General features: G+C 33.9%; 1 protein-coding gene across 9 annotated transcripts in view; it reads right to left on the reverse strand.

The window, feature by feature from the left end:
- The window catches only part of NEK10 (NIMA related kinase 10), a 102,512-nt gene that overhangs the window by 68,244 nt on the left and 8,641 nt on the right, over positions 1-25,627 (reverse strand). For 7 of the 9 annotated variants that reach the window (XM_040548927.1, XM_040548926.1, XM_040548925.1 and 4 more), the window contains 17 exons: positions 25,294-25,335; positions 23,742-23,820; positions 23,316-23,383; positions 22,235-22,314; positions 20,938-21,024; positions 19,400-19,624; positions 18,767-18,906; positions 16,986-17,047; positions 14,786-14,863; positions 12,327-12,391; positions 10,818-10,920; positions 10,578-10,706; positions 9,850-9,987; positions 9,131-9,176; positions 8,369-8,490; positions 8,068-8,170; positions 110-185 (listed from right to left, as the gene is read on the reverse strand). In XM_040548927.1, the coding sequence (XP_040404861.1) occupies positions 110-185; positions 8,068-8,170; positions 8,369-8,490; positions 9,131-9,176; positions 9,850-9,987; positions 10,578-10,706; positions 10,818-10,920; positions 12,327-12,391; positions 14,786-14,863; positions 16,986-17,047; positions 18,767-18,906; positions 19,400-19,624; positions 20,938-21,024; positions 22,235-22,314; positions 23,316-23,383; positions 23,742-23,820; positions 25,294-25,335 (1,643 nt within the window). Of the gene's footprint in view, positions 1-109; positions 186-8,067; positions 8,171-8,368; positions 8,491-9,130; positions 9,177-9,849; positions 9,988-10,577; positions 10,707-10,817; positions 10,921-12,326; positions 12,392-14,785; positions 14,864-16,985; positions 17,048-18,766; positions 18,907-19,399; positions 19,625-20,937; positions 21,025-22,234; positions 22,315-23,315; positions 23,384-23,741; positions 23,821-25,293; positions 25,336-25,627 lie in introns of those variants that run through there. The other 2 variants (XM_040548924.1, XM_040548929.1) reach the window with 2 other exon arrangements.

Consider the following 25,627-nt stretch of genomic DNA (forward strand, 5'->3'; position numbering starts at 1 on the left):
GAGTAACTTGCGCCTTGTACCTTACTCCATTGCAACTTGCCTGTCTGCTCTAAAAAAATTACCGTGAAGACGGAAATAATTCCACTATGTTGTATGCAGTAGTACTTACCAGGAGTACAGAATGGTTCCTACTACTGATGCGAGTTTGCTGTTTTCTTGCTTCTGTTTTGCAAGACCAAAATCAGCTGAAAAAAAAAAAAAAAAAAAAGATTCACACATCAATGACCACCCTCTCTGCATGATGAGTGGTGCTGTTTGGTTCACAACAGCTGAAAAGCTGAGGGATGGTGAAGGGGAAGTTGTTGGTTTGGATTTTTTTTCCTCCTTTTATCTTTTACATTTAAAGTTACAGTATAGTACTATCTTCCTACCTCCACATAAAACACATAAATTAATAACTTGTGTTTGAATCAGGTCTACTAGCTTTAGAAATATTACAAATACATCTCCGATACTTTCAATACAAACTACAAAATCAATTACAGGTTTCTATTAATATATTCGAATGACAACTGCATGACAATGGTAAGTACCATCTAATAATTTGTGATACAATGCCCAAATTAATTTAAAAATAATGTAATGACAGTTGTAATTATTTGGTTTTCCTTCAAGTTATAATAATCAGCCGGGAAGGACAGACTTTCTCAGAAATTTAATTTCAAAGAAGTACAAGGGGCCTACTAATATGAAAAGTTCAGATTCAAAGATTGCATTAGTTAAGAAATAATGAAAAATCTTAGCATTACCATATGGGAAAAGCTATAGATTTAGATGATCACGCAGTTATGTTAATATAAGTGTCTCCTGTCTAATTATCAGGTGTTCTTTCACAAATTTGTCACATAATCTTTACCATACTTTAACCCAAGTTTCATGAAAGCAGCTTAAGTTTATTTTTTTGAATTCAATAATATATTGAATTTCAATACTATTCTGCTGTCTCAGTGCAACAATACAGGTAAAATACATTGCACTTTACTAAATCCAAGCACAGACAGCAAGGGAAAATCATTGTACTTGTCAAAGTTTTTTAATAAATTCTTCATTGAAATTCTACTTTAGAATTGGTAAGATTTGCAAAGTAAATTATATTGTTTAAAATATTTTAAGGTTCCTGTTCTACATGGACCCAAGGTACTCTTAAGACAAGTATGACAGGCCTTTGCATTCCCATTTCAATTGCTTTTACAGTGAGATTGTTAACATTTCAGTTCAAAATATTTCTACTCAGCAAAAAAGCTGCAGAGCAGATGAAAAACAGGTAAGAAAAATTATTTTCTGTTTGCTCTTGCTCAGTGTAAGCTTCAAGGGTATGAAGAGGGGTAGGTTTCTTATTCAAAAATGCCCTTTGACAAGAAAGCCAAATCTAGGTACTCAGGCCACAGAGCCTTTTTCTTTGAACAAAATGTTCAATGAAGGACTAGCTCTGTAGTGCTTGGAAAATATAAGTAGAAAGAATATTGAATTAACAGGATAAGTGATAGGTCTCTCTTTAGCCCTCAAGCTTGATATAACTCAGGTATTTCACTCCAGAGAGTATTAACCCCAATAGAAGCAGGGATTTTTGCAATGTTGATACTTCCCTGAATTAATGTGAGTGAATCATAATAACTTCCCTTCTTTGGAGTCCTTCACATAAATTCCATGAAAAAAAAGTATTAAGACATTGAATCAAAAAAATCAGTTCCTGGTGCTTGAAATATTTAGGAAAGGAAAGAGGAGAGCTGGACATCCCAGTTTTGGAAGAATGAGTCTACCTTAATAGAATATCAGTGATTACTTATCTAGAAAGGGAAGGATGGAGGGAGGAAGGAAAAGATCAGCAAGATGGAGAAATTATATACTCTTTCTCTTAGGCTCAGGTCCTCAGAAGCGAAGGGAAAAGACTTGTTTCACAGGCAATAATATTTTCCAAATTCTACTAAAACATTTTGATACCAGCAAGAAGCTCAAAATACAACTGCTGCTGTTAGAACTAAGGAATGTAATGCACAGAACAATCATCTTTACCTTAAACATAAACATTCAAACCACTAAAAATTGTCTACCAGTTCAGAGGATTCTTGTTGTCCTCTGCAACCTTGCAATGCAGGAATAACATTGGCATTAGAGAGGCAACTCCCTCATCACCGAAAAAAAAAACAAAAGCCCTCATTTTGACCATTAGACTGTCCAGCCTTCCGGAAAAGTAAACATTAACCCTTTTGGACCAACTAAAAAAAAATACACAATGGCTTATAGTACAGGTGAAAAAATTAGTAAGGTGACTTGGCTAGTATCTTGACGTCTTACTGGGTGTCTCTTGAACTTTCACAATACCCAAATAACAAACTTTCTAAATCTTAGCAAACTTTTTAAAGGAGCATATTAGGTACCTATATTTTTGTTGCTGTTGTTGTTGACAGAATTAGTTGTTTTCATTTGCCATTTTATTTCCCAAGATTTCACCTATCCAACTGATCTTCAACAGTTAAGACAAGCGGATTTTTTCCAGATGCTACTTCTTAACAACAGCAATCTCGTATTTGTATGTTTGTTGCCTTAACTTATATTTGAACTGTATTTGAAAATACCATAGTTTTCCTAAAAACAAATATGTATTCAAAGATGAAAAGCAAAGCAAAAAAAAGAGGATGAATGGGGAATAAAATTGCATATGAACTTCAGACCTATTCAGGTCAAATTTTCACTGTCCCCACTGAACAGATTCATCTTTTACCCTTAAAGGCTCAGGCTGAGACAGATTACCTTTGCTACTCATCAGCTGGTTTGCAGCTGTAATCAAGAAAGCTTTTTTGCAACTCACTGAGTAGTATTAGGTATTTGATGTTTACAAATAATGCAGCAATACTATTATTAATAGATGTTTCCTTTGTTTTGACATAAAATATAGAATAAGCATTTCTAGAAATTTAGAAAGACAAATGATTCTTTTCTATTGTTATACTGAAGCATTCTTTTATTACTAGTCACAGTAATAAGTTTTTCAAGCTTAATATCCTAAAATATATTTATTTTTTATCTCAACTTACTTCTTTCTTCAAAAGCCTGAGCAAGTGTCAGACTGCTGATATTAATAATGGAAAATCAGTATTTCTTAACTAAAATTCAGAAGTGATGATCATATTTATGGCTATTCCAGTCCTATACATTTTTAATTATCAAGACCAGTGCTTTATAACATGTATAGTACCATGAATTACAACAGGACTAGTCATACTGGTATATCTTATGCTTGATAGGAATTATTGGCATAAGTAGAACCAATTAATAGCCAAATAAACCTGCTGCACATTTAAGTTACTGTGTTACAGTGATTTGGAACACAAAGACAGAATTTTAATTTTATTTTCCATAAAAGCATATCCTAAAATCAAGATAATCTGCAATTTAATCAACAGTAATACATAATTATTCTAGTCTTTTCCACCAATAGAATGGGAACAGAATTCATTTCTCATCACTCCCAAATACATGTTTCTAGCTATTCTATTTTTCACCTTTCCATTTGGTAATATCAGTGTCTCATAAAGTCAGCCTACTATCTGTCAGTGTTGTGAAGCCTGTAACTTCTGCACTAAGAACATTAGCATTGCTCCCCATCTAGAAATGAGATCTGTGGAGAGATGTGATTGTGCTATTAAGCCACCAACAGCATCCAGAATGTTTTATTTACAGTGTGAACATAAATCAAACATAATCTCTTGTTTAATTTGAAAATTCCACTGAGCATATTATGGAAGCTTTGAAAATGAAGCACTACAAGCATCTCCTTGAATCTTGGTATGAAGGGCATCAGGTCTGTTAAACGAGCCATAAAATCTACAAAAAATTTAGCCTTGTTCTAAGGGACTTCAAAAAGTAGTGACTGACACACAGGATAAGCTCGTATCACTTCACCTCATGGCCGCTGCTTTTCTGGGTATGGCACAGAATCAGAAGGCAATAGGTCTTCTACAAAGTGCACTAAACAACAAAATATTCTGAATTACAAAATTAACAGGTAGCGTCTGGCTACCTGTTACCTGGCTACCTGATCTTCCAGCATCTGGCAAACATTTGAACTTTTCAAGTCTCAATTGCTTCACTGTTCTGACACATCCTGGTTGCCTGCTACAACTACAAGTATGTCAAATAGATGATTTGTCTCAAAACTAGTAATCTGCTGCTACATAATAATCCTAGGTTTAATACAGTTCCATACAGATCTTTTCTGCTGCTGTTGTACTGTGTGTATTAAACAGAAAACAGAGCACACCACCAAAAAGAGCATAGAGAATCCTTCACTAATCTTGATATTGGATGTGAAAGGTGTTAAAGTGATTCCACACAGCCCTCTTGGACCATCAAGATCCAAACCTTGCTGAAACTAGATGATACTGAGGAAAAGCGTAGTCTTCTGTTTTGTCCTACAAACAAGAAACAAACGAAACTAGGAAGCTCTAGACAGAAATATGCTGTGCTAGGAGCAAAATACTGCTGCAGTAAAATATAGCTGCAATAAAAACAGACATTTTAAATTCAGAAAACTATAACTTTTCAACATCTTATATGGAAAGCTGAGCAAATTAAATTGCGAGCCACAGTTAATACGGGTTCAGTCTCTAAAACCCCATGCAAAACCTGTACAACAAAACAACTTTTGTTTAGGCTGTGCCTGATATTCTACTATACATGGTTTGTGTATTTGTTTTGTGTTTTTGTTTTTGTTTTTGTTTTTGTTATTCTATCAGAAATTATAAATCAGACTTTCAATCTGACTAGAGTTGTACAATTTCAGTAATATTTTTCTACCAATTTAGAATAAGCTGTTAATGAAATTACAGGTTAGCATAATTTAATATTTATATTTTTGTCATATTTGTAGGTCAACCAATTATGATTAAATGCTATACCAACGTATAAGAGATGGTAGTTCTGGCCCCTATCAAATATACGTCAGAGATGAAACGGAACAAATGAATAGAATGGGCAGCATTCTTAAAGTTCTCTACCATCAGAAACAGAGATCTTGTACCAACACTAACCAGCTAGGATCAGATCGAAAATGTCTGTCTCCATTTTCAACAATTAAAAGACTTAAAAGAGCCTGAAAAAAGATTGTGATAATGCAGATTTAAGTGACGTGTAAAAGACGTCATCAGAAATGCAACGTTACATAATCTTCAGATTAAAATGAAGCACTTCACTGGGCTTACAACTTTCATTTGTATTTTCCATAAGTTTAAAAATAAAAATGAAAAAATAAAAATAAATAAACCTGGATAAGGATAGTGTTTGATCAATCACATTCAAAACTTAAGAGAAAGAAAATACAGTGCAGTTATGCAAATTAAAAAATTCTTCCTACAATTAACCTCAGATACTCTTTTTGCAGTAAAACCTATTGCACAGATATTCAAAGATCATATCTAGAAAAGGTTCTTCAGAGCTTAATCTTACATTGCACCAGAAAAGTTGCAGAGTTTTCTGCTTCCATGAGTTCTGGTGTTCAGCTACCTTTCTCCATAGGTCCCTGCCTACCAAGTTCTGGCCTCCTGTATGTAGCAATTTCTTTGTGCTTTTAAGACATTCAAGCATAATTCTTTAGCAGTTTTTTTTATTTGTGTGCGCTAACAGAAAGATAAGAATGTCTCCCACACTATGCACTCCTTTTCTTTTCAAGTAACATAAACTCAGAATCTGTGTAAGAGGCCTTCATAGGATTTAGGACACGAGTGGCTCAGTTCTCACATCCAGGGCAGGGGGGAAAAATTTATCTGTGCGTCCCTGAACTTTTTTAAGCAGTTTATAGCTGGGACTGTCACATAGCCATGCACAGCATGGAATGAAAATCTCTGTCTATAGAAGCACTTTGTGCTATTTTATTGCTTACTTACCTTTTTTTTTTTATGTGTTTGGTTGTTTTTTAAATCAAAATCCTCTGTGAATGTCTAAAACTAAGCCAAAGCTACTGTACCGTTAAATATATATATATATATGAAAAATTTTAGTTACAGAGGAATAAGACGCCTTTGTTATACTGTCAGCTTTGAGGGTTTCACAGCAAAAGATTAACAGGTGTTACTATTTCTAGAAGGTCTGACTGAGGAAGAGGAAAAAAATGTGCATCACTGTAAGATACACAAGCTTCTTTTATGAAGCAAAATCATTTGGACCATCAGAGGCTGTATCTTAAATACACAGTCATGCAACACTGCTTCACAGATATTTCTCCAGTAAGATTAATTAAAGTTTTGGATGGTTTTAAGACGTGAAATACTACGAAAAACGAAACTCTGGCTCCATAGGATGACTGTGCAGGACTACAGTTCTGAGCAGAATATTCACTACTACAGGCTCAGAGATATAAAAATAAGAGAAGGCCCTCTTATTTTTAAAAACTGACATTAAATCTTCTGCAGAGACGGATTTAAGATTTCTCAATATATGAGCATATGCCTTCATCTTTGTCTGACATTTTTTACTTTCATCCAAAACCACGTGAAATTGTTAAATGGATAATAAAAGAAAAAATCCCCAAATACTGTCAGACATAATTATGAAGTCTATAAATGGTCCAGTCTTTGGCATGCATGGACTTTATGCGTTAGGCACAACACAGCATGCACCGATACAGTACATATTTACTATAACTGAAAAGAAAGAAAATCTTTCTTTCATTATGTCTGTAAAACAAGAAGTCTCTGCAAAATTCAGAAATAATAGATAAAAGAACTTCAGCTCCCTCTGAAAATTCAATATACACTGGTAACTAAAGTACTAAAGTATTTGTTTAAATATTGCAATAGTTTTGAACCAATCACTATAGAAATGGTCAAAGCAAGTTTCATGTTTTTCCATTTTCCTCAACATCTGTAAATCTTTGATAGAATTATTATGCTCTTCAAAGGTAATTTTGGGCTTATATTTAAAAATATATTTATGCTTTTATATAGGTCTAGATCGGACCAGAGCAAAGACAAAGGTGTTGAATCAAGCCAAGAGTGCCCCTCAGTGGCAGCATGTTGGTATGAAATACAACTGTATGATATTTTACTCTAAAATAATATTCTGATTATTTATTTTCATCGTTTAAGGACAAATGTTCCATTAAATCTACTCCTTTCAAAACTGTGTTACTATTAAGAATCATAGTGTTTTAACACACACAATTTAATCATGAATGAATTTAAGTAGGTATGTTGTCAGGTATAAATACTATAAAAAGACAGATGCTAAATAAATTTGCCTATTACAGCTGAGTTTTCTGTGGTTGGGTGTCTGCATATGTCTACAGTTTCCCTTTATTTTTAAAGAAGAGAGATTGGTTTTTGTATCACAACTTCTCATAACACTAATATTTATTTGGTTCTGTCATAAGCAGTAAGAAAGCATGCAGCAGCTCTTTGAGAATATTAAAAATTACAGTATCTGAATTGCTGGTAAGCATTGCTGTATATTCCAAGTTATATTAATTCATTTGAAGAGTAAAAATTTGCCATATTTCAAAACACTATTCACATATCTACAGTTTTCAAACCCTATCCTGAAACCTCCCTGGGCTCCTTCTTTCACACTGTGGAGATTAAAGAAATATACATAAAGAATATTTACTACTACAGGCTCAGAGATATAGCACCTCACTGCAGCTGATCACAGAACAGTTGACAGGTACTAAACAGTTGCATGGTGGAACTCGAATAGAAAAAATGTTCCTTTTACTTTGCATGTTCATTAGCACTGGCTATATAATCTGTTTGTCTCAGTATTCTTTCTGATTTAAATAAAAGGACTTGAAGCATAACTACAGTTTAATTTTTTCAGGGCTAAATCATCTCCTCTGTCATATTTGACATACAGCTGCAAAAAATATAGTCATGGCTGATGATACTTGGCAGCAATGATCACAAAATCTGCAGTAGCAATTATTTTACACAACAGTATAATAAATACAATAATTTACTAGCTTTCAAGTATGGTGGCCAATGCCTCAGTATCTGAAACCTTTTGTGAGTTTCAGTAAAGAAATTCTACTCACTTTCATCATGGGAAATTCTCTTCAAGTAAAGGAGTTTTACTTACTAATTGTAACTTTGTCTTTATCCCCCAGCATGACGTTGTTTGGAGTGAGATCTCGATGAACAATCATTTTCTCTTTATGCAGATAACGAAGAGCTAGGCAAAGCTTAAAAACAAACAGAAAGAACCTTACAAAGATTCTTAACTGCAATCTAAGTAAAGGCACATATAATTATGCTCATATCTGGTATTAGTGCTTGATATAATAAGCATTACTTTGCTTTCTATTAGCCTAACAAACATAAATGGTGCTACTAACTACATGCAGAAAAGTATTGGTGAAAAAAAAAACATACACCCTTACTTGGATAAATATATGCCACATTCTTTCTTCTGTAAACTGCTGTTTCTTTTCCTTCAAAGAGTGAAAATGGTCTCCCAATGGCACTCCGTCTATGAGCTCCATGACTATGTACAACCTGTCATCTACAAAAAAGAAAATTCAATATAAAGAAATAAATTTATATAGAAGGCATTTGAAAATGGAGTATTTGAGGTTAAAATATATTCTTAAGCTTCTTTTTTTTTTTTGGGGGGTGGGGGCGTTGTTTGGTTTTTACAGACAAATACATTTTATTATTATTTCAACTCCTTGTTTTTCCAATTTTTCCTCCGTATCCATTTGTACCACAGCAACTACAAGGAATTCACTGCCTGTTAATCACTCAGTAGGAAGGCGTAGGTAGCTAACTCTTTATTAAAAAAATAAAATTAAAAAAAAGACAATATGGCTAAGCAGTTTGTATCACTCATTCTACTATATCTTTTATCCCTACTTAATATTCTGTCTGCAAATTTGGGCTCCTTAGCTCTCTATAGGATGAGAATGATACTTTCTACATGTTTAGACTGCATGTAGTTTTACTGATAAACACATTTAAATATTATTTATCATATTTTTTTCAATCTTAAAGCAATATAAGCCTGTCTGAACCACAGCCATTCTTGAAGAAAATGTTACCATTTACTTTTCAAATTTGACACACTCCAAGCTGTAAGTACTTCTATTACATATTTCTATTTCTTCATTATGTATAATACAGTAATTCTCTACTTTTATACTTACTTTCCAAGAAAGTTCTGTAATAGCGTACCACATTTGGATGATAAAGCTACAATGAGGAAAGAAATTTAGATCTTTAGAATACTTAGACTAATGGCACAGTATTTAAGTTTAGCTACACAACGGAAGGAAGAATTCCACAAGGATTCCACGAATTTGCTTATGAACTCCAGTGCAATGCTATCCCAGACACTTTGTTGCAAAGAAAACATCAAAGTGTTGCAGATTACCAGAGCAAACAGATTTAAAGAAAAAAAAAAAAAGCATGATTCATACACCTCTCTCCTGTTAATAATTGCAACAGAATAAAGGAAGTTTGAAGACAGACAATTACACCTACATCAAAGTATTGACTTTCATAGTTTAAGAACACTAATGATTGGTCTGTTCTGTTGTATTATTCTTATTAATTTACACTTACAAAAACAACCATCTTCTCAACACATTTTAAATCCAAGAATTCATTTACAGAATTCCTGAGAAAAGTTCATATGCTACCAACAAAAAGAAGTAAGAATCTTCAATAACAAGCGTTTGCACTGCTGCTAACACTGCAGCAAGAACGTCTGCAATATTGAAAACATTCAGCTGAAAGGGACAAATACTGTACTGATCAGATAGAAGCAGTAACAGCAGGTGGAAGCCCTGCTACAAGAGAACTCACAATTATTAATTCTAACAGCAGAAAGCCCATACATAAAACTGGAGTCCATGAAGCCTACCTGCTCTTTGATGATAGTTAATTCAGAGACAATGTTCTTTACACTGCTGTCTCTGTCTTTTTTGTCTTTTCCAAATGCAGGATTGTGTAAATTGACTTCTTTCATTGCCAGAAGATTTTGACCATTATGTTTTCTAACCTATAAAAAAGATAAAATCCCTGTAAAATTAGTATAGGATGGGGACAGAAAGGACATTATTATGGATTCCATATTAGTTAACTGAATCCAAATACACCTTACAAAAGTTAGTCATACCTTTTTTTCTGCGTATGATGTGATATGTATACATACGTGACGTGATTAGCCAAAAGAACTGCCCCACTATGCAGGTTAGCATTAAACTGGTGAACTTGCCATTGTGTTTGAAGGAACATTAACAGTGCACAGTGTTCCTTTCCAAATGAAATATGCTTGAACTTCTGTGGTTTTACACAGATTTGTTAGCAATAGACAGATATGCTGTTTGTGGAAAGGAATTAATAAAAAGTAAAACTAGTCAACCTAAGGAATATACTAGTCAATCTTATAAGAGGTGACAAAACAAAATCACAGTAAATGCTAAGAGGAGAAATGTACATTTGTTAGCAAGAAGCCCAGACAATGGTACCTTTTGGTACCTTCATTTCCTCAATGAAATCCAAAGGAAGTTAGTGCCTAAAACTGGTGTTAGACCTTCTTCGTTACAGTTCCTCTCAAGCCTGTAAACTAGTATCAAAAAAGAAGTTTACCTTATATACACTTCCAAAAGCTCCACTGCCAAGGTGTTCTAAAACTGCGTAATTGCCTATATGTTTTGTAGGCGCTTTATTCTGATTGATGCTCTCAATACTTTCAGCAATTTGCTTCAATTCATCCTCCTGATTATAAATTAAATGACAAATAAGTAAATACAAAACATTTCATGCCTTTCTTGTGCTAAGAATGTGCAAAGAATACTGCTTCTTAAAACTACAAAGCCTTATACTTACCTTTAATAAATTCAGCTTTGATACCAGCTCTTCATAAGCACTAATATCACGCACGTAATGTCCAATATCAATGAAGATTTCAAACAAGTCAGTCGGAAAAAGTCTGCAAAGGTTTAACATTTTGATGTATTTAGAAAGTACTCACAATAGATTGTGATCTACAGAAATTCAGTGTTTATTATTAATTCTTACTTTAGTATTTTCTAAATAATACACTTATTCTTGACTAACGTATTCTTCTAACTCATTACATATATAGGCACCAAAAGACTTTTCAAAATTTAGACTTGAGTCTCCATGTGTCAGGTATTAATATAAATGCCAGTTCTCCAAAGTGTAAGCCTCTTTAAAGTCAATGCACTTCCTGAATTTCCAGTCTTTTTCATATTTTTTCTTATAGTATATTACTTTATGCTTGTAGTCACCTTATCTGAGTTTCTCCTTGTAATGCATTAAGTGGTAGGATTAACATTTGTCTGCATTTAACACCCATCTCAGAATTTTTATCCCAGGAAGTCTAGCCTAAAAGATGGAAAGGACTGAGAACAGCAGAAAGGCCACATGTAAGCTAACAGATAGAATATGATATTTGATTAGTGACATGCTTAACTGGAGGTCAGTTTCTTTTTAAAGTTCTGACAAAAATGAAAATACGGAAAACTAAGGCATTTAGAAAAAAAATGAAAGACAGCAAAGCAGGCCATTTTTATCACTTCCAATGCTTGACACCAACCAGCAATATTCATTAGAAACTGGGGCCCTTCTCCAGTACAAAATCCACCTTTTTAAAAGTAAAAATGAGATAAAATTTATATTTAGAATTTTAGGAACTTATGATACAGAATAAAGTCATATAGAAACACTACTATCAGGCAGACCTCATAGGCAGTATGATTACTATCCTAACAAATTAAACTATCCCACAAATTAAACTGTTAAGTTTTACACAGCCTTTGTAGTCTACCTGAAGAAACTGTCACCACCAGTAAAAATGGGTAATTGATGAAAGGCCTTTTCCCCTTACTGGCCCAAACCTTTTCGTAATGCTCCTAAGTAAGCTGGCTTGATGCAAAGTTATTCACAAGTGAAGGAGCAGATGACTACTGAGCAGAGGAAAAAATTAGTTTTCCCAGTTACTTGCTACTACTCAGGGCTGTAACTTGCATCTGATAATCTTCAGATATAAGTACAGTTTATCTCTGACAGTATAAAATCTGTCTAGAACAAATTTTAAACAATTATTCATGTGGGAGGAAGGAGTCCCTACTGAGCTAGGTTCTCTGGCAAGCATAACAATACAAGTCTCTGTACTGAACATCTAGACCTTGTAGGCTGGCGCTGATGCAATGCAGGAAAGTCTATCTGTGGCTGCAGACTGGACAGAAGTTGTCTGTTACTTATTATTTTTGCTGAAAATAACTGACATTTAAAAACAACATCTTTCTGATAGGAATGACAACTTCTGAAAGCCATCCTAAAGGAGTTTCAGAAAACATTTTGTTAACATACCTTTTAAAGATATGTCGATTTCTTTCCATACTGAAGAGAAATCTCAAGGCTCTGAAAGCATAACACTACAGTAGGAAAAATACTAAAATTAATGACAAATCTAAACACAAATGAAAAAGCCAACGGTAAACATCAAGGTTTCCCAACATGTCAGTAAGCTCTGTACTTATATGACTAGGTAGATTACATTATTAACCTGATAATGAAGGGAGTAAAAATGTATTTTTAGGCTCCTCCTGTACTAGGTAGGACTAGATAAGAAAAAAAGGGAGGGAGGGAGAAAAAGTAGATAACTATAGCTATAGTACACACTGAAAAGTGTGTAAGTCCTCCTCATCTTTTTATCTGCAGATAGTTCAAGACTTGAGAGTTGCTCTCTTCTCCAACAGTAAAAAAAAAAAAAAAAAAAGGTAAATGTAATCAATGTTTTTGAAATGATACAGTAGAAACAGCATTTGACATTTTTTTCCGAAAAAATGCGGTATAGAACACCAGAAGTTCTAACATGGGACAAAAAAAAAATCTTTTTTTTTTCTATAAAGTACATCTACATTACAGAAATCTTTACATACCACAGTTTCTACATAATCTCTACTGAACAAAGTTTATTTGTAAAACATCCACTGATAGGTAGTTAATATGTATGCTTTTATGTAACACATCTTGAATTCTTTCTATCAAGAGTCATTTACTGTACCTGCTATACGATATGGCTAACCAAACAAAGATGGCTATGAAGTAAACCAAAGGGAAATAAGGTATTGATATCTGAAACAGTGCAAATAAGTAAATGCTTCTAACACTTTAGAATTACTCTATTGTATCAGTGACTAAAATGCTACTACAGTTCATTGTGGTAATCCCTATTTTGATGACGGTAACTGTGCCTTAGTGATAACTGCAGAACTAATCTGTACGTTTAGAACACATTTTTCAATATTTTGAAAATGCATTAAATTAAGAAAATAATGGCCAAATAATACTTGGAAGGAAATTTTGAAGAAAATAAACAGATTGTTAATGCTACTAAGAAGCTGTCTCTTTTACAGGACAATGTTTCTTTTCAGTCCAAAATAAACTCCCCGTCACAGGAGAAGGATTGTGGGTTGCTATGTCTAATATTCTACTAAGAATTATACTCAGAACTTAGCTGCACAAAATAACACGGACCAGCTGAGCCGTAAATGCTACCTTGAAAGGTTTTTATTTTAGAGACTGTACATAGATTTTATTTTAGAAAGCCCACCAGTGAAGGGATACCATGAAACTACATTAATAATAAGTGGGCATTTAAAATGGCAGTAGTATTTGTCTTTCTTCCATTAGTATTCTGAGATGAAATATTAATATTTGTGATATGCTTCAGCTAAGGCATGATGATTTTTATACATGATACTTATGCAGAATCAATGATTAATACTACAGCAACAACTGAAGTAATGGAGTGAAATTGCTAAGGTAATACAGTAGAAATAAGCTGAAAATGTAATCATTGAAAGCACAGAAAATGGGGCAGTAAAGAACTGGACTGCACTGTGAGAATCTAAGAAAAATGCCTATGAAATTCATAAAGGGTATTCCAATAGCTACAACTGTAATGCATAACAGTAGCAATGATAAAGGCCTTACAGATAGCAATTCAGCTGTGCTAAGGATCTCATACTTGCCCACAGAAGAGCAGCACAGAGTTGTGTCACAGACATCCCTTAACCACAGACCACTACTTTATTAAAGGTTAGAAAGACACCCATTTCACAAAGGCTGGAAAAGAGCCATCAGATAATTAGCAACTGCTGATACATTTCAGCCCAAGTTGACTCAAACCAGTACATTTAAGATATTGTCATGCAAAAATAAGAGACATTCTGCATTTATTTGCTCTATATTTAACCTACGCTTAAATTTGCTTTATTTCATGTGATGGTTTCCTGTATTTTATTTAAATTGTTAATTATTAATAATTTATTTTATTAATATATATAATATTTATAAATAATAATATAAACTATAATTATTAAAATAATTAATTTTATTTAACACCCACCATAAGATACTCCAGAAAGAAACAGATATTAGTACAACATCAAGTTTTCATCAAGTTTCAGTGAGAGCAAGGAACAAAAAAAAGATCTGATGCTGGGCAGCCTGAAGTAGTCCTATCACTGGAAAAATACTCATTTTCCTTTACACTATATGAGGTGCAAGAAACAAGGCAGATCAGAACAGAGCACCTTAAATTGAATCAGCAGTTCAGCTTTTACTTCCTGGGCCATTTGTTACTCCTGTGTTGTTTTTTTTGTTGTTTGTTTGTTTGTTTTTGTTTTGTTTTATTTGTTTGTTTTTGTTTTATTTTTTTCCCCCTAAAGTAAGATATTTACTTTAAAATAAATTTTAAAACCATAAAAATTCTCAGGAACTGTTTTGGACTTTCCATATGCAATTATAATAAAGGAAGTTACCTGCAATAAATTAGCTTTTTCAGCATTCCTTTCTTTGTTTGGTAAAATAAGCTTTGCTATTGTATATATTCCATTTGCCTGGAAACAGAGAAAGGTCAACATTAACAGCATTCCTTTGCACAGAAACCACAAATAAAAAACATTGTTACTTCAGATAAATCAGAATCTAATACAAATTTCCAAGTTCTCAACCTCCTGAATGATAAACTGAAATAACTTAAATGTACATAATGAAATCATCTTTACATTTAAACAGATACTACAAAGAGAGCTTGCAAACAGATAAAGAAGCAATAAATATCATAAACTAGAGAGATACCAGAAGTGATAGCCTGAGTCTGTGCCTTCGGTGGGATTTTGTGAAACCCATACCGTGTTTCAGTTTCCATTTCCCTGTAACCATGCTTGTGTCCTTCACTAACATATTATACCCATCATGTTGGTTTGAGAGATGGGCACTAGCGGATTTAGTTGCAGTACAGCTCCCAGTTACCTCGCAAGCTCCCTGCTGGGGACTACTCTCCTCTCTAGCAGACTTGAAGGGAATGTGTGTCAGCTCTGCAGATGCTCTGCTGCAGTTCCTGACACGTTTTCTTAAACTGTTCATGAAGGCTGGATTTAACCTAAACTTTTAGCCGGTGGAATATAGACATTTAGTCATAAACATGTTCTGGCCTGCAGGCTGCTACCGAGGCTGTAAGTTCAGACAAAGACAAAGGATGGACAGAAAGAGGGCAGCTACAGCAGAAGCCAATGGTTCTCAACAGCCTGAACCAGATATCCTTTGCTACTGATATAAACCTTTAGAGGGTATTTAGCTTTACTTTCTATACAAGTTTCAGCACATAACTAAAAGTGCTGAAACTCTTCTCCCTCTATTTATTTTAAACTAAGTTTCTTCATCTTGTTCACCATGCAACTCTAAGTTACAATAGCACAGAGAAAGAAGTAGGATTGAAAATGAAAGAGACTGCTGTAGTGTAGAAATCAGTTTAAATGAACATACTTGAAGCTTTGTCCTGATTTGAAAGGGGGACATTGGCTGATATTTTGACGTAGGGAGACGTCGTTGTCTTTTAACAGAATGAGTGGAGAAAGAAGCTAAACTTGAAACACCTTATTTCCAGCTTGTACATTGTCCCATCAATTTTAAGCAATTTTAACTGACACCACAGTTATTATGCACTGCTGGAGCAACACTGAAAAAAACTACTCTATGTTAAAATCAACCTTTCATTTCCTAAGTCCCCCAAGAGTTGCACTGTTTTCAAAATATATCTAACTTAATAAGTGATGTTTTATTTTGATGAAATCAGACTCAGCATTAAACATATGAAGTTATGTTGTTCAGATAAAAAGCTAAATTTGGTTTACTGTGAATTTTAGTGCTTAAGATACATAGAAAAAAAATCTAGACTTACTTCTATTCTTTTCTGCCTGAACAACAGTTTTTGAAATGTATACAAATGTCTTTACCTAAGTACCTTCTTTACCATAATTAAGACAACTCTGCTTTCTCAATTCCTTTTAGGAATAACTTCGGCTGGGTTTTAAAATAAAATGAGGGCTTTGATCACTGACAACATATAGGGTATAAAAGTTGGATATGGATTTTAGCTGATATTATTGTCCTAAATATTGATGTCTTTGGCTATTCATGCAATACATAGCAGGGATTTTTAAGAACAGTTTTCAAATCCATAAGTCCCAACTGACATATTACATTTTAAAATGTAGTTTAGAAACACACCCCTGGGGATGGAATGCCAGGAAGCCATCTCAGAAATATCAGACTGAGGAAAAGGGAAATTGTTTCTGAAACAACAACTCAACGCTAAGCTGCACAGTTTGAAAGTAAGAATTTGTATTTCTCAGTTAATTCCATGATGACACTTATTACTATTCTGTTATGAATGCAGCAAAAGCATGTCAAGAGATGCCAACCAAAATATACACTAAGTAAAGCTGTTTATTATCCCAAACAGCTAGATACATATGTTGATATCCTTGTGCATATTTGTGTGCTTGTAAATGTATAAAGAGAGATAATGTTATATAAAATATATATGAAAGTTATATAAAGGCATATTGTCCAATCCCTTTAAATTGCATTTTGCTTGTTAATTGATAGTGACCAGTAAGAAAAATAAGTAAAATTATAAACCATAATGCCTTACTTAACTGAATAAAGTCTTCCTACCTGTACTACACTGTAAGCGTTAGTGTCATTGAGCACCAGTTCAGTAATTGCAGCACAACAAGCTAGAACAAAAAATCAGATGTAACATTTAGGGTCAGATTCATAAAGAAATTCAGATGGCATGGTGAGTTAACCTTACCTAAGGGCCAAATGCACACCCCACCACTCATTCACTCCCCTTCTTCAACAGGTGGGGAAAAATAGGATAGAAAAGCCCATGGGTGAAGATAAAGATCTGGAAATTGCTCACCGTTTATCATCACAGTCAAAATAGACTTGACTTACGGAAAAATCAATTTAACTTATTGCCAATTAGAATAGATTAGGATAGTGAGAAACAAAGATTAAAAATTAAAACACCTTCCCCTCACCTCCTCCTTTTTTTCCCCAGAACCATCTTCATTCCTTTATTCCCAGCTCCTCTACCCCATGCCCCAGCGGGGGGGGAGGGACAGATGAGCATTACAGTCGGTAGCTAACAGTTCCTCTCTGCTGCTCCTTCCTCTTCATACTTTTCCTCTGCTCTAGCATGGGTCCTCTCCACAGGATGCAGTGTGAATACCTGCTCCACCATGGTCCTTCCAATGGGCTGCAGGGGAATCTCTGCTCCAGTGCCTAGAGCACCTCTTCCTCCACCTTTTATGACCTTGGTGTTCACACTGCTGTTTCTCCTTTTTCCTCTCCTCCTCTGCTCACTCAGCATTTTTGCCCTTTCTTTAATACGTTTTCACAGACACACCACCAACTTTGCTGATGGGTTCAACTTTGGCCAGTGATGAGTCTGCTGTGGAGGCCCCTGGCAACAGCTATGTCCAACGCAGGCTGACCCCTACCTCCCAGAGGCAACCCTTGCAGGCCTCCCACTACCAAAACCTTGACACCTACACCCAATACCCAAAAGGTAAAAATATAGATAGGTACTCCCGTCATAACTAGAAGTCTTCTGTAAATTCAGTGCTTACATACAACTGTTTTTCCTAGGAGTCCTTAAAGAAAGCAGAAGTAACCCAAATACATGCTCCATTTAGGTAGTGTTTTTGGTAAGGCACTACACTCTTTATGGATGTGAGGACTGCTAGTGCAATTTATTTCACATTACTAGCTCCTCAAAGGTAACAGTGATAAAGCATTCAAAAGGTGCCTTCCAACCCAAACCATTCTATGATTATGCTACATCTTTCAGGAATATTCTTCTCATGTAATCCTAGTAAGGATAGTTCCCACGGTCCTCCTGTAATCACTGGAAAAAGTGATCCTTCAGAAGACATTTCAGAGTGGAGACTTGATGTGATATTTGATATTAATAAATCTCCTCTAAAAGGGACTCTCTCCACAGCTACTGAATGATCCTCACCTGACTGACTTCACCTAAAGAGTCTTAGAAATACCACTCTGAAAGAGTTCCACTATAATGAATTTATGACTGATCTGTCATAGTAAGTTTGAACGGAGGGAACAATGTGATCAAATAAAACTAATCTCAAGCTAAAAATAAAATCTTAAAAAACTGAGACATTTATACAGGTGGAAGAAATATATGATTCCCGCGTACTTAATATTTCATCCTTTGTTTCTTTCTAAAAAAAAAGTGTGTTTTTGAACATATGTCCTGGTATTGCACATTTAGAAATTAACACAGCTTGATCTTGTGCTACCACTCCAGGTGGGAATATACACACTAGCAGGTAAAAATGTTTATAATTTCAATTTTGAAATATTTTGAATCCTTTTGCACAGGTGTAAGTGAACACGTGACTGAGGATTACGCCTTGTAAACCAACCTGCTTGAAGGGAGAAAGTATTTTCTTGTATCTCATCGGAACTCAAATCATCTGACAAATGAAGATATTGGATTCTGCCTGCTGCATTCGCACTAGATAAACTTCCAACTGAAGAGCGATCAGAAACAAGATTTCTTTCCCTGAAAGAATTAAATTCCAATATAAAAATGGCTTAACACATCTTTATTAGCCATTTCTGAAGTTCTGAAAATGTCTTTTTTTCACTACATTAATAATGTTAATTGTTAATTAATAATTGTTAATACAATTTGAAAAAGCAAAGAAGCCTTTAAGCAGAAAATCCCTTTAATGCATTCATCATTTATATTCACCATTCTAGTTCACTAAATAGGTGTCTAATTATAAGGAAACTAAGTAAACACTAATGACATTTATAATCTATTCATGTCAGTATATACATTGAAAGTATGAAAAACTGTAGGAGAACAATGCATAGTCGAAAAAAATACTGCTTATTCATTATGTTTTAAATAGTATTTTAATTTTTATAGACATCATACACAGCTGAACAAAACAAAGATGCTATTTGATAAAATGGAGTTTAGTCAAACGTAACTTAAGATATGAAACAGTCTCATGTAATTGAAAGGGTGCTCAGGAATGAAAACCTACCCCTGTAGTATATGAAGGAGCTGCTTGATTCCACCCCAAACACGGATTTCCGCACTAGTCTCAGGGTCTTCACAAACCTGTACCAGAATCCAAACTACACTCCATAGAAGCTTAATATGATCAGAATGGAGTAAACTGAGCAAAACTGGAATTCCTTCATATATTTTTACTTGTTCTTTGACCTGTGACTCTGCACATAGGAGACGTAACAACTCTGCTGTTAGCCTGAAAAAATCAGTAAGTGATTTTAACAGTAGCTTCATCATTAATTTTTATTGCCTGTTAGAAATACATATATATATATATAATTTCATCCCTCACAAAGGATGAAATTATATTTACTATTGAATTTGACTAAATTTTCCACTAAAAAGACAGCCAAGCATACACAGCTGGCATGGAGATGGCGAGGTGGACTACAATCATTCAACCATTCATATCACCACCTTCTTGCTAATGGCATTACTACTACAAATAGCACTGCATGTGTGAAGTGTGTGTACAAGTATAAAGTCCATCTGTTAAAACAGAATAACTCCACAAACAACCTAGATTTTTCTCCAGTATGTTTTGAATATTATGTTTACAAAAGGATTGGATGTATTATTAAAAAATTTTGTACAACATTTTCATTAACTTCAGTGTAATTAAGATGGACTTTTCAGTGAAACTATGGTTAGGGATTTTCACTTCCACTTGAGACCAGAAAGCTGTATGCATGTCTTATGAAACATCAGAAAATCCCTAACTGAATTTAAAATTATTCGTAACTAGCATTGAACTTCATCAGCTTCCTGCCTACATTCAAATTTCAATTTTTATAACAACCTTTTGGTTTATATATAATTAAATAATTTCAAATGCAGAAACTAAGTAACATATTTCCACATTTTCATTTTATTTATCTCTAATAATGTGTAAAATAATTTGCATACAAGAAGCACAAAATTTTTTTTAAGTCTTCAAAATTATAAATGTGGATAGTTTATGTGAAATATCAACTTTGAAGTCTATTTGTTTCTTACTGAAATGTGGATATACTATGTTCAACTAGCAGGCTTAGATGAGCTGAAAGTGGATGTTTAAAGATCTTTACAATTTTGTGATTAGAGGGATTTGTGGTCTTATCTAGTCTCTGGTATAAGCTACGGCAGCTATATGTCTTGCAATTTTTTACTATTTTTTATTTAATATTGAAGGAACTGTCTGAGTTCAATATACTTTCCATCTAACCATTCAAGTTTGACAGCAGCAAAGGTACATCAAGAAAATCTTCTGCTGTCACTTTAGGGTAACATTACAATTTATTTGCACTGCACTGTAGGCCATCAGCAGAGAGAGAAGAGACAGCCTGTAACAGAATTACTAGAAGAGATTTTACTGTATCAATATCTGACAGAAACTACATAGGTTTCATGAAATTTACCTTGAGAATCTTAAAGTGGCACTCTATCTAATTCCTCTAAATAAACATGCCTCTAAATGAAAAAGTCAAAAAAAAATATTTTAGCATAATTAATCTATGAGCAAAATCTCACCTTTTAGAAAGCAAATCGTATTCATGTAATATCACCAGCAAGTTCTCAACAATGGTGAGTTCACTTATCTTCTCCCTACATTCTGGACTACAAATTGATTATTCCTGGCATTTATAGGAAATTAAATTACATCAAAAAACACATCGCTCTTTAGCCCCATTCCTTATACATTGTTTTGACCAATATTTTTTTCCTCAAATCTTATCTAATAACAACATCACAGATATTTAAAGACACAAAGATATGTTGGGTCAAGAGTAACAGTGCAACAATTTTCACTTTTCTCAGTACAAAAACAGTGAATGTGGACACCTGGATGCACAGAAGTAAAGATGAAAATAATTTGTTTCATACTAGAAATTAAGAAAATTAGCTGTACCTTTAGAATAAAATATAATTTACATGAATATTTGTAATATACTCCATATACTGTCTTACCTAGTCAAAATGTGAAACATTTAATTCTGTGAAGAAATTTAAATGGAAGTTGCAACTGTATGTATAAGATTCAAATTCAAACTAATACTGATAATAAAAAAAGAAAAAAAATGAAATGGAATAAAAGAAATTTGGGAAAAGAGAACATCCAGAGAAAGGTTAGTAAGTAACTTTTTATTGATCTTAACGAATTGTATTATTATTTTCAGTTTTAAATTTTTCCTTAAAATTTTTCATTTTAAAGATAAAATTGTTAAACAAGTCTGGAAGACATTAGAAATTAAGTCATTAAGAATGAAAGATGTCATATCTTCCTTTTTCCTTTTCCCCATCCCCACCTACAACAGGGTAAAATAATAATAATTAAAAAAAATAATAATCTTATTTTCATTTAAACCAGTCATTTGTGAAGAAAAGGTACATATACATGGATTTGGGTGTATGGATTCATTATTTACTACATTGAACAATATTCTTGCTTGCTACTGTGGGACATTGTTAATAAGTTCAGTACAAAAGACCTTCACATACAGAGAAATCAGTAAGAACTACAGAATCCTGCACAGGGATTACAAAAGAGATTCTATGACTCCAGCCTTGCAAAGCTCTCCACACAAGCAAGAAGTGTGCTGCAAGGACCAAAGTTTCCAATTAGTAGCTAGTAAAACCTTTTTAACTTTCCATTTTTACTGATTCAATGTAAAATGAAGCAGACTTCCTAGTCTTCCACAGAACAAGACTTGATTTTGAAAAAAAAAAAAAAAAAAGTATTCCTCACAAACAAGACAAGACATAACACGTGTAAAGACATAACATTAAAATTCTTATTGTGAACAGCAGCACATTATGTTGAACCTACCTTTCTGCTAGGCTAATCAGGGCAAGAAGGGCACCTAAAAGCACATTACTGTCTCTGGCAGACAACAAATTTACTAAGGTCTAGAAAATGAAACATCAAACAAGACAAATGAATATAAATGATTCATTTTCCTTTATGACTCAAACATATAAGTAGTTATTTATTGAAATGCCATAAATTTTCAAAATAAAGTTACCAAATACTTAAAGGATATATTAAAAGTCCTAGCTACTTTTAAAGTATATTTTAGGTACACTAAAATACACTCTTAAAGTCTTACAATACACCCAGTCTTCGGACAAACAAGGATGTTTCATCTTTTTAAGGATGCATCTCTCATGATTTTTTAAAATATCTGTGCAATTTAATATAACTTTGTAGACAACTGTTCCTGTGTAAAACACTTCAGAATTCTAAACCAAGTCCTCTTGAAGTAAAAACTGAATTTTAAGTTTACATTTAAACCATACAATAGATAATTTAAGGCCATATATGTATTTTTTTAGTTAATGATTTATATCAAAATAAAATTCTTATTTGTCTAGATCCTCTAAAAATGTCATCCAATCCTATCTGATCTTAATTGCCAACTGCAGCATAACAGAAGCACAAAGCACTACTTATGCTGATCTCGATCTCTAATGTTACTCATTTTGCCCACAAATCAGCAATAAAACACATTAAGTGTAGATCCTTACACTGAGAGTAATCTCTAGCAAAACTGACACACAACGTTGCCTAAGTGAAAAATCAAAGCAGACATTTCAATTCATATCATAGTATACATAGTTAAGGACAGTGTAAACATGGCTACTATTTTTAATAGGAATGAGCTTAGTTCAAACATTTAAGAACTAATTATCTCAAACATCCAATAACCATGCATCAAGACAGTTAGTCACACACAGAAATAATTTTCATGATGCTCATTCACGCCAATAAAACACAGAACTGAGATTATCTTACTTTACAAGCTTGACATTGTAAGGAACTTAGTGCCAACTAGATCAAATCTGAAAAGGAAAATTCATTTAGTTAAGTAGCTAATTGGTTATGATTAGTAATTTTATAAAGCACTTACTTTATGTGCTCCACTTGCTATAACCCATTCTCTTTGATCTTTAACAGCAGCAATCTTTTGAAGAATGTCTATGGAACAAAGGAAGTCACATATATTGGAGCTTTACCACTTAGTATTTTCCATTTTACTAATCAGATAATAAAACAAAACACCAGATTCTTTGAACCATGACAAGCTCATTTTACTCTATTACTTCAGTGCATAGAGGTATTTAGTGGTATTAAATTCTTAAGAATAAACATTATACCTAAAAAAAAGGTTTTGCTTTTCCACAGTTTCAGCTACCTTTATAATTGAGTGATGATGCCAACAATTAATCTAATAATACCTTAGTTACTGACCCTCTCAGGTATTTTAAACATTTTAAAGCCTCACATACAAATGTCATAGGTGCACTTAAAATTTGTTATCAGCTATAACACTTACATGTCATGTTGACCAATTTGTCTATACCATGCTGCTCCTCTCCGTAATCAAGATAGCTATTTGCTACTGTTTCCATATACTATACATGGGGAGAAAAAAAATAAAAGTACATTAAAAAATAAGTTTTAGTTCATAAATCTAGAGTGTTAGCACACAAATAGCCTGTAGGTGGTGCAGCTGTATCATAAAATTAAAAAAAAAAAAAAAAAAAAAAAGGTAAGTCTGTAGAGTGACATACTTTTGCTGTTAAACTTCTCAGGGTACAGAAGAGATCTTTGAAGTACAAGAATTCAGAATGCAAGTGTAAAAATTCCACAAGAGGAAAATCCACTGAACACCCCCAAATACAAAGATCTTACTTATAGGGCCATATTCAAGACACACCATAATTCACTGTTAAATGGGCAGTTCCCACTCACTGAAGAACGAGTATTAAAAATCCAGGAGTAAAGCAGTGTTAACGTAAAGCAACAACAATACAGTTATTAGTTATCAATAATGTTCTGCAATGCAGAATTACTGTAGTCCCCAGTTTTCAGCCTGTTCAACCATTCTATCACTATGCTTTCACCTTCGAAAAGTCATTTGCTGAAATTCAAGGTGCCTTTATACATCTTCCTTCAAAAGTCTATAGTGGTTTTTTTTTTGACTGAACCAATTGTGCTGACTTTTCTAATCCTTTTCCCACTTCAGGGGGCATTTCTTATGCTTTCCAAAAAGAAAGTCTTCTGTTAAATGCTGCTAGATTATACGGATATAAGTGCACTGTGTACTAGTTTAAAAAAAAAAAAAACATTTAAGTGCAAACGCAGGAATAGATTCACTTCGTTCCATAAACCAAGAATACGTTTTTTTTACGGTATACTTTATTCTAATCGTAATAAACTGACATGCAACATAATGGGTAAAGGTACTATTCTGGTTTAGCCTAGCAGGCAGCTAAGCACCACACAGCCATTTGCTCACCACCACCCCACGGGATAGTGGAGAGACTCAGAATAAGGGTAAAAGCTCATAGGTTAAGATAAAGACAGTTTATTAGGACCAAAAAAGGAAGATAAAGGCAGTTTAACTGGACTGGAAAGGAAGGGAAAATATAGTAATAATGATGATGATCATGATGGTGCTTATAATAATTATAATAATAAAAGAAAATACAAATCAAGTGGTGCTCAATGAAATTGTTCAACATCCACTGCCCAGCTTGTCCCCAAGCAGCTGCCCCTAACCCCTACTCCTGCCAGCCAACCCATATTTATTGTTCAGCATGACACCACATGGTGTGGGACATCCCTTTGGCCAGTTTGGGTCGGCTGTCCTGGTTCTGTCCCCTCCCAGCTCCTTGGGCACCCCCAGCTTCCTTGCTGGCAGGGCAGCATGAGAAACAGAAAAGCCCTTGGCTCTGTGTAAGCACTGCTCTGCAGCAACTAAAACATTGGTGTGTTATCAGCATTACTCTCATCCTAAATCCAAAACACAGTGCCATAACAGCTACTAGGAGAAACAACTCTATCCCAACCAAAACCAGGACAGGTACTAAGAGGAATTTTACCTGAGCTAGATTTTCAACCCCACCCAAGCTGTGGAGCATTTCCTAAGAGAAAGAAAATAAAAAGACAAAAAAAAATAGAGTCAGAATACAAAAGGCACTACCAATGAGAGTACACTTGAACATAAATGCCCTGTTCATTATGAATGTTGAGAAACCTTAACTCTAGCGATCAAAGTCAATGCATTCTGGAGATGCTTAGCACTTTCAGAGTTTAGAGTTACTTACAATAAGTAGATAAATAAAAACACAGAGGTGAAATTTGAAAGATTCCAAAATTAGAACAACAGTATAAGCTTTGCAACACATGCAAAAAAATATATATATACAATACAAA

This window comes from Cygnus olor, chromosome 2 (genome assembly GCF_009769625.2).
Source record: "Cygnus olor isolate bCygOlo1 chromosome 2, bCygOlo1.pri.v2, whole genome shotgun sequence".
In the NCBI taxonomy this organism is placed as follows: Eukaryota; Metazoa; Chordata; class Aves; order Anseriformes; family Anatidae; genus Cygnus; species Cygnus olor.